Source organism: Notechis scutatus, chromosome 1, assembly GCF_049901735.1.
Source record: "Notechis scutatus isolate UNSWTSFEM ecotype Mainland chromosome 1, rNotScu1.2, whole genome shotgun sequence".
NCBI classification, from domain to species: domain Eukaryota; kingdom Metazoa; phylum Chordata; class Lepidosauria; order Squamata; family Elapidae; genus Notechis; species Notechis scutatus.
The window spans coordinates 44,045,076-44,058,945 of record NC_142009.1 but is presented as its reverse complement, the minus strand read 5'-3'; the positions used below and the strand labels follow the sequence as shown (position 1 = coordinate 44,058,945).

At 39.6% G+C, this 13,870-nt stretch overlaps 1 protein-coding gene across 4 annotated transcripts; it reads right to left on the bottom strand.

Annotated features, from left to right (window-relative positions):
- Nucleotides 1-574: 574 nt before the first annotated feature.
- On the bottom strand, nucleotides 575-8,862 carry MCFD2 (multiple coagulation factor deficiency 2, ER cargo receptor complex subunit). Of its 4 annotated transcripts, none has more exons than XM_087962793.1 (4): nucleotides 8,716-8,862; nucleotides 6,273-6,427; nucleotides 3,417-3,576; nucleotides 575-1,747 (listed from the first exon to the last, which is right to left on the bottom strand). In XM_087962793.1, the coding sequence occupies exons 2-4, from the start codon at nucleotides 6,422-6,424 to the stop codon at nucleotides 1,616-1,618; spliced, it is 444 nt and encodes a 147-aa protein (XP_087818919.1). In that variant the 5' UTR covers nucleotides 6,425-6,427; nucleotides 8,716-8,862; the 3' UTR covers nucleotides 575-1,615. The 4 variants fall into 4 exon arrangements, with proteins under 4 accessions (XP_087818919.1, XP_087818927.1, XP_026539570.1 ...); XM_087962801.1 differs by having other exon boundaries at nucleotides 8,606-8,829; XM_026683785.2 differs by having other exon boundaries at nucleotides 8,613-8,764.
- Between the last annotated feature and the right edge of the window lie 5,008 nt (nucleotides 8,863-13,870).

Sequence of the window (13,870 nt, the reverse complement as noted above, 5' to 3'; positions counted from 1 at the left end):
GATGAGGCAATCACACAAAGTGGATTTCAGAGCGGGATTTGGGGAAAATGTCTTTATTTTAAACTACATAAAGCCAATATTAAGATTCATAATATAGTTCTCCTGTATTTCCTGCCACAAATTAGTAGAAAAACACATGAGGAATGCATTGTATCAACCAAATCATATATTGTGGGGGAAATGATAAAAGGTCATCAGGTACATCCAGAAACAAGAAACAGAAGCCATATTTCTTTGTACATAGACACAACACTGAAACGTGTGGCGCTTGGATTGCCCTGCTGTGAACACCATCTTGCCTGTCTTGATCTCCTTGCAAACACCTCTGCATTGGTCTATATTATTGCTTCATTTACCATAGTTCATTGAATGAGAAAAACCTGGAAGGGCTCAAACATACTAAGCAATAAATCAGAACTGCAGTACAAACCCAGCTTAGTTTGTTGGAATTGCAAAACTCATTAAACCAATATAAAATATATTGCACAAAGCCTCTATTTTTCTAAACCCGAAGCATCATGTGTAGATTTTTTTTAGTATAAATAAAAAAATAAGATTCTACCCCATCATGTAATTTAGATGTTGCAATCATATAGTAGATTTTATTACATAATTAACAAAATGCAATTATTACAGAATATAAGAATATTTCTTTACAGAAAATAGATCTCTATACAATTTAGAGAATGCCCTATGAGTTTTCAGCTTGTGAAATACAACAGTTTGGAATGTACATATTATCTAACCAATTAAATTTATAAAATGAGGCAGACATATAGACAGTTACATTATTTTAAATCTACAGGATATTACTGAATGGTATAGGACCAAAGATTGCTGAAAGCTCCAGAATCTTTTTAAATAAGTAAACCATTCAAGTATTAACCACTCTCTTCAAAGAGTTCATTTTAAGACAAAATGATCATTCAGACTTAACACTAAAGATTGGTGTTAAGGTACACTGCTAGATATCTTAACAAGGCAGCTTTCCCCCCCACAGTTACAAAACTTTAGTTAGCTAATATTGGAACAGGTTTTGGTAAAGGATAGAGGTGAGCATTGACATTTAATCTACATTTTTAGAAATAACATTAACAAATATACCCAAGTGGACAGATTAAAATGCAGAGAAATACTGATACAAGGGAAGACCACTGAGACACACATTTATGTTCGCAATGATTTTAATGAATATTTCACTTTAGTGCTTCACTTTTTTATTATCTTCTACAGATATTAAAAGAATGTTAACTTTTTCTGGTTTCGTATCTATTTAATTCTGTAAGGAGAGTGAAAAAAAAAAACCACATGTATAAATATTTATTATAGGTTTTGCCTTATAAGGCAAATGGCCGACGACTGCCAAATAATCTGCTGACAAGGGCAATGCATTATATTGCTCAACGCTGGGCTTGTTATCGATATCACAGCAGACAAGAGTTTCCATTACATTCCATTATTTTTACTTCCCAATATGTAACACATACAAATACAGCCATTCCAATGGCAACATGTACCAGCCTACTATTAACTTCTCAGCTCAAAGGTAGAACACACCTACTAATTTATAATAAGAATCACATTGAAGTGGGCACATGAAAAGTGACGACTGTTTTTATTCCATTGACTTAGCAAATTCAGCGTAGTCAATATATCCATCATTATTCTTATCACTATCGTGCAAAACACCATCTATCAAGCTAATTAGTTCCTCTTCTTTTATTGTCTGAACATGTTCGTTATCACCCTAGAAAAGAAAAACAACAGATAAGTCTCACCAAGGAGTTGGCTTGGAACCTCTCTTTACACTTCTTGATAATTATATTGCTAGAGGGTAAAAGATTTAAATGGGTCTGGCAAATCAAAACTCAGAAGGTACAGTTAGTTCTCTATGGGTAGTCCTCAACTCATAACTATTCGTTTAGTGACTATTTGAAGTTGCAATGGCACTGTAACGACCAGTTTTCACATGACTGGTGCAGCATCCCCATGAACAGTGGTGGCCAACCAGCAGGCCGGGGACCACTGGTGGTCCATGAGAAAATTTTGGTGGTCCGCAGAGAAATGTCACCCCCAAAGCACCCCTCAAAGCAATTAATCCTGTGCGGGAACACAAGGCTGTACCGTCCACATGGCCCACGGGAACACAAGGCTTGCGTGGCTTGCATTGCGAACAACATAAGGTAGTAGTGAGGGGAGGGGGGAAAGGGCGGAGAGGGGGAACTTGCCTCACTCACCCCATGCGCCAGGCCTGGCCACTGGGCTGCTTCTTTCCACTTCTTTTGTTTCTTTTGCTTTTGGCTGCACGCAAGGAAAGCAGCAAAAGTCTTTCTTTCTCTCCCCCAAACTCCACCAGAAATGAGTCTTTGGGACCTTGCAAGGCATCCTGCTCCAAGAGGCTGCGCCGGTGCGACAAGTCTCACAAGGACTCTTTTCTGGCGGAGTTTGAGGGAGAGAAAGAAAGACTTCTTCTGCTTCTGCTGCTTTCCTTGCATGAAGCTAAAAGTCTCTCTCTCTCTTTTTCTCTCTCCCCGAGAACAGAGCTAGAGACGGTATCCTGCGATCCCAAATAAAGAATGATCATTGGTAGGAAAACGGGGTGGGGAATTTTCCTGCAGACTTTTTTGGGGATTTTCCCAGGTTCTCTGGTCCGCGGGATTTAAAATTATGAGTTTGGTGGTCCCTGAGGTCCAAAAGATTGGTGACCCCGGCTCATGAACACATGACCAAAATTCAAACACTTGGCAAAATACATACACTTGGCAAATGGATCACAGTTGCACCGTTCTGGTGCCATGAGATCACCATTTGTAACTTTCCCAGCTGGTCCCTGAAATCAATGGGGAAGGACAGATTTGCTTAAGGACCACACGATTCACTTAAGAACTGCAGCGAGTCACTTAACAACTAAGGGAAAAAGGATCACAAAGTGGGGCAAAGCTCACTTAACTGCCTTGCTTAGCAACAGAAATTTTGGGCACAGTTGTGGCCGTAGTAAGGCGAGGACTACCTGAATTTAATTTTTATTTTCTCAGAATAATGCTGTATATTTTTCTTTTGCTCATTTGCTTCTTAAAGCTGTTTCAGAGTTTTGCCATTTATAAAGCTGACAGTTCTTCTAGAGAAAAGTCTTCCCTAAACACGATGCCAAAATTATATTTTTAGTTTGAAGCAATGTTTAATAATGTGTGTGTGTGAAATGCACAAATATTACACATATCATTTTTCCAAGGACTGCTGAGAAGCGCATCAAATTCCCCATTCAGACAAACTAATACAAGGGTCCCCAAACTTGCCAACTTTAAGACTTGTGGACTTCAACTCCCAGAATTCCTCAGCTGGCTGAGGAATTCTGGGAGTTGAAGTCCACAAGACTTAAAGTTGGCAAGTTTGGGGACCTCTGAACTAATACATACCTCTCTGTGCACATGTGATACTGCAGTGGCAAGCTCAAGACCATCGAGCAAGTTGTTACCATCGTAATCATGCATTTTGAAATAATGAAGCTGCAGTTCTTGTGATGACATCTCAGCTTCTGGTTTGTCAACGACACCATCTAAATGTTCCATAATGTGGCTGTAAGACAAATATGCAGCAGCTATCAAAACTTCCATACAGATACACGCAACAGGATACTTCAACATATTGTGCTTGTTCAGTTTCAACGTTTTTTTAATAAGACACAATTGCCTCAATTATGCAACTCATTGAGTCATACGTCATTGTTTATAGAATGCAGTATTTATTCTAAGAATATAAGAACTGTCCTACTAGATTAGGCCAATGGCCATCTTAATCCATTCTCAGAGGTTGTCATGCCCCTGGTGGAGAATGACTCTGAGGAAGAGGAGGAACAGCCAACAGGGAGTGGGAGTGTGGCTCCAGAGGTGGTGGAGGAGGCTGGGGAAGGGCAGAGGCCTGCTGAGCAGCCAGAGGAGGATCCAGGCCCATCCCCTATCCATCCTAGGTCACGCATGGAGGAGAGGATAGGGAAAAACGAGGTCTACTCAAGAGGAGATTACCATGATCCTCCTCGTGGCTTGCAGGTGGGAGCTATGTGTATGTTTGCAACTGCGCAGTTAGAATTTGCAGGAGTCAATTTAGTGTTCACCTTGAAAGAGGTTTATCTTTGCTGGCGTTCTTCCCATGGACTTTTCTCGGTTATTTTTCTGGAGTTTATGATTAGTTATCTTGGCTTGCTTCGGAACTCTCATCAATGCGGTTTGTTTTGGTTTTCTGTTTGCCTCATTATTTACTTTTGTGACTTTAAACTGTGCCTAATAAAACAGTGAAGTTAAGTTGAAGGCCTTAGCGGACTTTAATATATGTTTTGGGTTTGGGGTTATTTTGAGAGACTACGGGTCATCACAGGGGTGTTCACAAGCAGAAAATAGAATGAGATTTCCCCCCCTCCCATTATTCCTTTGCATCTAGTGTCTCAAGACATGCTTAGGGATAATGTTGGTCTTGAAGAATTAATAGATTTCAACAGAAATATCTTCTATGAATATATCCAATCCCTTTTTCAAGCTAGTTAAGTTAGTGGCTATCAGTGTGTCTTGTAATGAATTCAATTGGTTAATTATGTTGTATGTGTTGGAAGAAAAATCCTTCTGGGTTCAGTTCCAAGTGGGGAAAAAGACACTGGAAACATGGAGGCTGTTTGGAAGGTTTAAAGGTGGACAGGACCACATGGCCTGGAGTTCCAGAGTGAAAAGGATGATCACATGCTTCAAGATGAGGGAAAAGATCAAGAAAAGGCTGAGGTGCTGAGAGTGCCTGGGTTTTATAACCTCTTTTGGGATTTTAATTGGAGCTTGTATTTTGATTGGTTGTCAGACTCCCATGGGGCCATGCAGGGGCAACTCTGTAGGCTGTCCTGAGTTCCAGGCTTGGTTGAGCCTTGCTGGATGATGATGCACTGAAAGGGCTTTTGAACAATTGCTATAGCTTTACCTGGAGATCTTTGTTATGTAAAGTATTCTGGCCTAGGCCTTAATGGCCCACCCATTAACAAAGGTGGAGTTGAGCTTCTGCTTCTGAGATGAGTTTCTGCTTCTGAGTTTCTACTCTTTTTAGAGGAAATATTCTGCCTTTTTAATATTTCCCAGGATATTTCATTTTTCTAGGAGAGGGGTGGGTGCTAACTTCCTACATATGTGAAAGATTTCCCTTTCTTTGTTTTAAATATATTTTCTATCAGCTTCACTGGGTAACCCCTTCACTAGAAAATGCTCCCCCTCCATTTTTTCTGCCATTTATTATTTTATACACCTTAATCCCTCAATAGTCTTTTTTCCCCCCCTAAGGAGTCTTCAAAAATCTAGAAAAAAACCCTCAGGGCTTTCTGATCATTTTGCTTCCCTTTCTCTAGTTATTGTGCCCTTTCTCAAATGAAAAAACCGAAATTGTACACAGTATTCCATATCTAGACATACTATAGATTTTGATAATTAAAATGCTGACATTTTTATTTTCAGTCTTTTTTTCTAGCCTGGTGTTTCCCTTTTTCATACCTGTTGCACTCTGAAGTGACAACTTCATTAAGATCAGGATCTTGCTAATGTCTTAGCATTCTAAGCAAGTATGCTTCAAGTCCCAAAATTCCCAGCATTAACCATACTAAAACTCTGGGGGTTGGTCTGTACATCTGGTAAGCATTCAGGCTGAGGAGGATAGGCTGACACAAGATGAGGACTGTATTGAGTTTTATTCCAGCTCTTAAAATCAAAGTGAAGCAATAATTGGACCAGATGGAACTCCAAAAGTGATAAAAGAATAGACTAAGTTAAATGTACATACATCTGCTGACTCTTTAAGAATGGTTTTCATGATTCTAAACTGTAAGAACAGATACTGCACTTCCTCTTAGCCAAAAGGTCTTTAGTTTTCTCCCTTAAATTAAAGAACAATTTAATCAGGTTTCAAAATGAATGGAAAAAATTAAGTCCCCTTTCCCATTCATTTTGAAATCTGGTTAAACTGCTCTTTAATTTAAGGAGAAAACTAAAGGCCAAAACTAAATTGTTCTGTTAGTGACCAGGCCTTGAGTTCTGTAATTCTATCATTAAAGAAGCTGTCATTAAAAAAGCTGTCCACCTCAATTCCAGTTGTTAACTTTTCAAGTATATTAGTTGTAACCCTAAAGATTCCCACATTAATTCATAGATTATATATTGCCTATACTTGCTCTGCAGTTCACAACTCTATCTATAATGGAAGAATAAAGAGATAAAATGGAATTATATAAAATGCCAATTTATGGAACATACTCTTTATCTTGTACCGTGTTCTTATCAAGACGCATGCTGGGATGATGGCTTCCATCCAGGTGATCCTCTGCTAAAGAGATAATGGAGGTAGCAAGGATAATACAGCAGAGAAAGTCTATGCTATAAATCCTTAGATGTACCATAACAGCCATATTCTAGAAAAAAAATTAAAATACAATTTATAATGTAATACTGTAAGAATAAAATTAAGACTGCTGCATATTTGCAAATACTGCTTCTACAACAAGTTACATCCTTACCATAAGCACCAACAATGCACCTCAAAACTTTATCTTTCATTTTTCCTTTTCTATATGTGAATAATAGTTTGAAATACTAGATATTTCAAGTTATTGTCAATCTTATTCATATATATTACAATTTATTGTGACCAGAGATTTTTAAAATAGGTACAATAATGCCTTTAAATCAGGGTGTCAAACTCATGGCTCATGGGTTGGATGAGTCACATGCTGGCTCTGCCTCCACCTGGTTTAGCGAAGGGGAAAAAAGTCCCAATATGTCATATTACAATGCCGTGACGATGTAAGTTTGACACCCGTTTTAAATAAATCAACTATAGATGGAACTCCAAAGTGATAAAAGAATAGACTAAGTTAAATGTACATACATCTGCTGACTCTTTAAGAATGGTTTTCATGATTCTAAACTGTAAGAACAGATACTGCACTTCCTCTTAGCCAAAAGGTCTTTAGTTTTCTCCCTTAAATTAAAGATCAATTTAATCAGGTTTCAAAATGAATGGAAAAAATTAAGTCCCCTTTCCCATTCATTTTGAAATCTGGTTAAATTGCTCTTTAATTTAAGGAGAAAACTAAAGGCCAAAACTAAATTGTTCTGTTAATGGCCAGGCCTTGAGTTCTGTAATTCTATCATTAAAGAAGCTGTCATTAAAAAAGCTGTCCACCTCAATTCCAACAAACTACTCTGCCACATATGGCTTTTTAACATTATGTGTACATTTGGATGATGTAATTATTTCACAACTCTTAAGATGAAGCAAGTACAACTATTTTTTCTATTTAACCCCTCCTATTCAATATGCACCAACCATTGCTACCTATCAAACAACATTACTATGTACTTTGAATTGTTATTTTGGAAGTCATGTCAACAAACTTTTAAGTTTGGAATCACAACAATTTTCTGAAACAGCTAATTCACTGACTTTATGACACAAATTTTGCAATCAATTTCCTTATGCATAAGAGTTTTACTAGACATAACACCATATTGTAGTCGTAAAACTTATTCCCTGAGCCTTTCAAATGACTGATAACTAAATGTTACCAATCTTGCAAACAATCAGGCCCTTACCATAATATTATGAAAAAGTATCCAGTTTTACCAGACATAACACAATGTTGTATTTGTAAAAAAAATTCCTAGAGCCTTTGAAACAACTGAACTGCAAATATATCAATCTTGCAAGCAGACAGAAATATATATTGTGAAAAAGTATCCATATTGACTTCAAAAAAGTTTGAGCTTAAATTCCTCCAAATAAATGTCAGTTAGAATTCAGATACTAATTGATACAATAACGTAACAAAATGCTAAATAAAAGATAGTGCAAATATTAACAAGGTACTAAAAGGAAAGCTGCAGTTATTACTAGTATCATCCTCCTTATCGGCTATCCTGTCATTCTAGGAATTTCAAGATAAGAAGAGCTTCATCTTAAGCAAGGGACCTGCCTCATTTTAAAACTTAGTGGTATCAAGCATTTATGTCCCAGGCAAATCGCCTTCTCAATGCAAATTGCAATTTCCCAAGATAAAGTAAGGTCACATAAAATCAAGCAACTCAGGATATTAGAAAGTGGTGACGTATTCCAGGAATGCTTGAAAAATGTTGTTTGTAACTTTTTGTCCACCGTTAAAAAGAATATTCTACCCCCTTTTCCGTTTGAAATAAATAAACCAAATGCCATTTAACTGCGGCTGCAATTTGCAGCCACGAAGCTGTGTATACCTGTTCCAAAATTAACCTCAGGCAACTATAAGGAGGATTGCAGGATTAGCACTTCGAAGGATCTCCCCACTACCAGAATAACGGCTCCAGTTGCTTGACTTGCAAGCAACGGTGAGATCAGGACCGGACGGGAAAGCAGGCGGCACAGACTCCCGCCGGCGCAAGGCAAGCACCGTCTTCTGGCCACCGCGAGATCCCGGCTACGACGATCGTTCCCGGAACACCTGGACCTCTTCCCAGCAATGCTGCCCTTAAGATGACACTGTCCGGGCCGGGAAGAGCAGCAACACCCACAGAACTGAACCCTCTCGGCCACCATCCCCCACCACTCATGTCACCTCTGACCTTCAATACGTCAAGAGTTCCACGCCTTCTCCTCGGCGATTGGCTACTGTCTTTGATATTTTACGTGTTGTGAGAAAAACACAAACACACGCACACGTCTTACCGAAGGGGTGTGTGCGTAAGGAATCAGGTATGTCCGCAGAGACCACGCCCCCCTCTCGTTTTATGACGTGGCTTTATTCCTCTCAGAGCGAGTTTTCGGAGGAAGAGCCTCCTGTGCCCGCCCGCGTGCGCTGATACGCCGGACTATTTTTTGGAGGGGTAGTCATCATAGGGAGGAATTTCCTAGCCAATTGCTAGGGCTGCGCTAATGACACCTCCTTCAGCGAACAGCAGTTGGGTTTCCGCGCGGCTGCTGTTCTTGTGAATTAAGATGGTTCCGATTTCTCGCCATGGGGCTTTTTTGCTCAGCCTGGATCTTTCCTGGAGCTCCAACTGGGAAACGCTGAATTAATAGTATGAGCTGGCTGCAATATATGGTTTGTGGTGAAATTTACCCCCAGGTAGACAAAGAGCGATGATGCGAAGACCTCAGCAACAGTGCAGCAAAAAAAGCCAGAAAGCAAATGATTCATATTCCCGGCTTTTTTCTTTTGCCGAGCGTTCTGATTTTTGCAGCCCGCGTATCCCTGCTCATTTTCAAAATATTACTGCTGCATTCATTTTAGGGCCGTAACATTCAAAGATGGAAAACAAGTAGGGAAAAAAAAGGAAAACAAATGCTAACAGATGAAAAGAATAAAGAAGCATATGGTTATACCAATTCAGTTTTTATATAAAAACTTCACCCTATGGAATATTAATATTTCCATTTGATCAATACAGTGATGGTCTGAAATAAGACAAGCAAACACATTGTCAATCCAGGATTACAAATATGGAATGGTAGTCTTTCCATTGTAGCAAATAGTTTTTGCTATGCCCGTGCTTGATTAATTCATAGTTCTTTAAATCAATACATTACAATCTTTATAGAGTTCCAAATCATGTTCATATTTTAATGAACTCATATTTGAGCCTATTCTGTGACAATAAGAATGGCAAAGTTTTTTTTTCCTGCACCTGTGGATTCTTGTTCTATATTTTTGTTCAAAATATATCCTCTATATATGCAAGGACAAATGGGACAAGAGACCATTGATTATCCAAATTATTTTATGGCTTTCCTCAAGGATAAAGTTCCTTCTGTCTGCTTTGGTTTGGAAAACAGTTGGCCAAAATCAAGTGAGGTGAGCTAGGAGATACTTTTCATGTCCCCTTGTGGAATCTAAGGAAATGCAGAGTCCATTTGGGGGTTGGACCCATGCTCCTCCTAGCTTCTGAAGCATACCAATAGGGCATGAATGAAACTTTGATGAGAAAGAGCCTATATCAACCATCTTGAAAGAGGCAAACTCATGCAACCTCTGTGAAGAAGCCATTTCTCAACTGGTTGCATTTGTCAAATTTGCTTTGTCTTCAGCCTTCCTCTTTTGAGGTGCAAAAGTGCCAGTATTTCAACAACAGAGGATCCTAGAGAAGATGAATTATTTAGTATTCCTATGTGATTATGACACAGTAGATGGAGGAAATGGACCCCCTGAGTCTTGTTTGACTTCTTGATTACCTTTAATCATGGTATCCTTTTAAATTGCCTGCATGGTTTGGAAGTAAGAGATATCATTTCATGATGATTCTGCTCTTCTGAGCCCATAGTTCCAGGGATAGGGGATGAGACATTAAGGCCTCAGCTGCTGCAATGTGGGATGCCATAGGGCCGTGATGGTGAACCTATGGACCGCGTGCCAGAAGTGGCGTGCAGAGCCAGCTCTTCAGGGATGCGAGCTGTTGCCCCAGCTAAGTTCCACTGTGCATGTGTACGTGCCTCCCACCAGTCAGCTGATTTTTGCATACGCGGGGGGCGCATTGGGAGATGCATGCACATGTGCAGGGGGAGTCCCACGTGCATGTGCAGGGTGGTGGGGGCAGCGTGGGGGAGTTGCATGTGCATTGCATTATGGGTGCAGGCACACATGCACTTTTGGCACGCAACGACAAAAAAGGTTAGCCATCACTGCCATAGGGGTAGACCTCTCCCACATTATTTAATATCTACATGAAGCTCCAGTATATGAAGTTATATATTGGTCTGGGATGACATATCAGCTAGAGATTTATAGTTGTATTGAATTTGCAGCTGGAAATTGTGAGGATCTGGTTGGGGTGGAACAAGCACAAAGTAGCAAGACAGAGCTGCTGGATGTCCATAAACATCAACGGGAGGGACTGATTCAATGGGAAGATGTTTTGCTGCCAGAACACTGTAGATTAGACATTGATTGTCTAAACTCTGCAATTAAGACAGCAAGAAAACTATTATTATACTTAAGTTTTGCTGATAAAATCCTATGCAGATAATTTCAACTGTTATGTGTTCAGAACAAAAAAAAAAGGCCTATTCAAACTGTATCTTTCCCCTAGGCCCTGGGGACATCCAGACAATGTGCTTTCCTGCAGTTTGTCAGGCAGTACAAAAGTATACACCAGGATAATATTCTTTTATCTGCACAAGCTTGTGGTAATGTAGCTAATGAGCAGTAGTATCCTAAATATTTATTGTGGGTCAACTTAAGATGCTGTAATTGATATATATTTTCTTGCTGACAGAATCAGTTGATCCCCCACTGTAGGCTGGAGCAAGGGTGGGAGAAGGCAGGTGGGTAGGGCAGGGACTTCAATCATTTGTCAGAAACTTAGTTTCTGGTTACAACCTCTGGAGATCATGGAAATACTTTAGCAATAATAGTTACACCACAATTTTTAAAGCAGTAAATTGACACCTCTTTCAAGTGACCTGTTAAACCTGTATGTACATCAATAAACGAGTGAACAAACAGGTTGCAGAGAATCATTAGAAAGTGGGTGCTTGTGCAAGATCTCAGTTCTATTTGAGCTGATTTTCAACCCATGCCATGTACTGCCAGCATGCACAGGGCTTAGGGAGCAAGCAGTTCTTGCCAGTGGATTGCTATGCATGTGGGGCCCATGAATAGGGAATTCTATTGACTGCTAATGTTTTGTAGATCACACTTTTAGAAATACTGCTCTAGGTAATGAACAGGTTTATTTAAAATGGCAGGACATTATAGGATGATTGTATCTTAATAATAAAGAAGCAGCTGATTTATGAGTAACAGTGCTTAACTGACCTTCGTTGAATTTTCAAATAAAAGGTTAAGTGGAGTAAGATCAGGTTAGTATTTATATATTTATCTTGTGCCTTTGAGTCAATGTTGACTCCTGGCAAAAGCCTACACAAGTCTATTTAGTTTTATTGGCAATATTTCACAAATGGCCTGTTGCCTCCTTCCTACGCTGAGAGAGAGAGAGCGACTGGCCCAAAGTCACCCAGTTAACTTTGTTCTTAAGGTGGGACTAGAATTCATAATATCCCAGTTCTGGCCTGATTCTTCAGCCACTGCAATACACCAAATTGGTTCTTTGTTAGTACTTGGTCACAAAGAAATCCAGATCTATAGACTAGATTGGGAAATTAAAAAGATATCACCAAAGAAAACAATTTGCACATTGTTTCAAGGCAAATTTCATTCATGTAGTCAACAGGAGTCAAAAGATTCATTGCAGCCTCTTCCAAATTTATTTACTTTAGGAAATTTATTTAGTGCTGCTTATTTGCACATGGCGACTCAAGACAGCTTACAAGAATATAAAAACCTCATATAAAAAACAATAAAACTAATAAAAGAGAACCATATAATAAATCAATAAAATAATAAAATAACCCCCCACCCCAGTGATGAGCCATTTAATGGGCTCCATCCAACTCTGCGTTCCCCAGGCCTGCTGACAGAACCAGGTCTTCAGAGCCTTCCGAAAGAGTGTTAGAGTGGGGGCCATTCTAATCTGGGGGGGGGGGAATGATGTTCCATACAGAGAGGGAGCCACCATGGAGAAGGCCCTTCTGGGTCCTACTGGGTGCATCTCCCTAGGGGATGGGACCCGCAACATTCCTTGCCTCCCCACTCTGGTGGGTCAGGTAGATGTGACCGGCAAGACGTGATCCCTCAGATAACCTGATTCCAAGCCATGAAGAGCTTTAAAGATGAAAACCAGCACCTTGAAATCTAATCAAGTTATTATTTGGCCATGCCTTAACAGTTTCAAATAATTATTTTCTTTAATGCTTGAGGGGGGGGGAGTTAAATTTCATTTTGATTCATGCTAGCTAGGATCTATGATAATCTAGGATCTGGTTATCAACAGCACAAACTGATAATTTGTACTATTTAAAAACCCCATGTGTTAAATTAAAGCCAATTTTACATGTCAAAAATATTCTTAAAATGGACTTCCGGTTTGCCAGGCTTCGGCGGTGGCAGGGATCCGCGATTCCGCGCGGTTCCTGCTGCACTCGCTGCCTTGGTGCCTCCGATCCAGATGGATTTGGAGGATATATCTGCCCCGTAGAGGCAGCTGAAGATAGGGGGGATCCGGACAGGGGTTTGGGGGTGTCGCAGACCCCCTCCCCAGCCGGCTAAACCCCCTTTTCCCAAGGTGGTGGAGCGGCGGTCAGCAATGGCTGCCACAAAGAAGCCGGCAGCTGGACAAGATTGTGCAGGAGGAAGAAAGTGAAAGTTTTCCTTTGGCTGAACTGGGACGACGAGGAACCTTTAAAAACCTGGAAATTTGATTTTTTGACTGCTACATTGTTTCCCAGAGAGATTGCAAGCGGCGGAAGAAAGTTTTGAAAGGGAAAGTTATTTTTTTTCACTCTCCTTCCCTACGGAAATAGCTGATAGAAATCTGAAAACCTGCTTGGGCATAGAAGGTAAATAAACCTAAAAATTAAAGCCAAGGGGATAAAAGATTTTGGAACAGTGGAATTTAAAATTAAACTTTATTGCTATAAGTGGGAAGGAAGAGGTAAAAAAACTTATTCTAAGATTTCATTGAAGAAGACTGCTTGGAATTTATAAGACTTAGAAATAAGTGGCAATAAGGCTTCCAAAAAATCATTTTGAAATTGTAACTGAACTTTACCCCAGGAAGAGAAATTAAAAAAGAAGAAGAAAGTGTTAATGAAACAGTTTGTTCTGATTTGGACTGCTTTGGGACTTTGGGATCTTTGGGCAATTATTTTTTGAAAGACTTAAAACATGTGGGTTGTTTTAAAACAAAAAATAATAGAAAATGGCACTATCTATGGAAGAACTACAAATGGAACATCAAAAGTTACAAGAAGAGGAGCAAGAAGGCAA

Bases quoted from the DNA above. Each gene is read 5' to 3' on its own strand.
- MCFD2 (XM_087962793.1), bottom strand. From the start codon at position 6,424: ATGGCTGTTATGGTACATCTAAGGATTTATAGCATAGACTTTCTCTGC. The intron at 3,577-6,272 runs GTATGTTCCATA...TTTGTCTTACAG, and splicing joins AACACGGTACAAGATAAAGA to CCACATTATGGAACATTTAG. The intron at 1,748-3,416 runs GTATGTATTAGT...TTTCTTTTCTAG, and splicing joins TATCACATGTGCACAGAGAG to GGTGATAACGAACATGTTCA.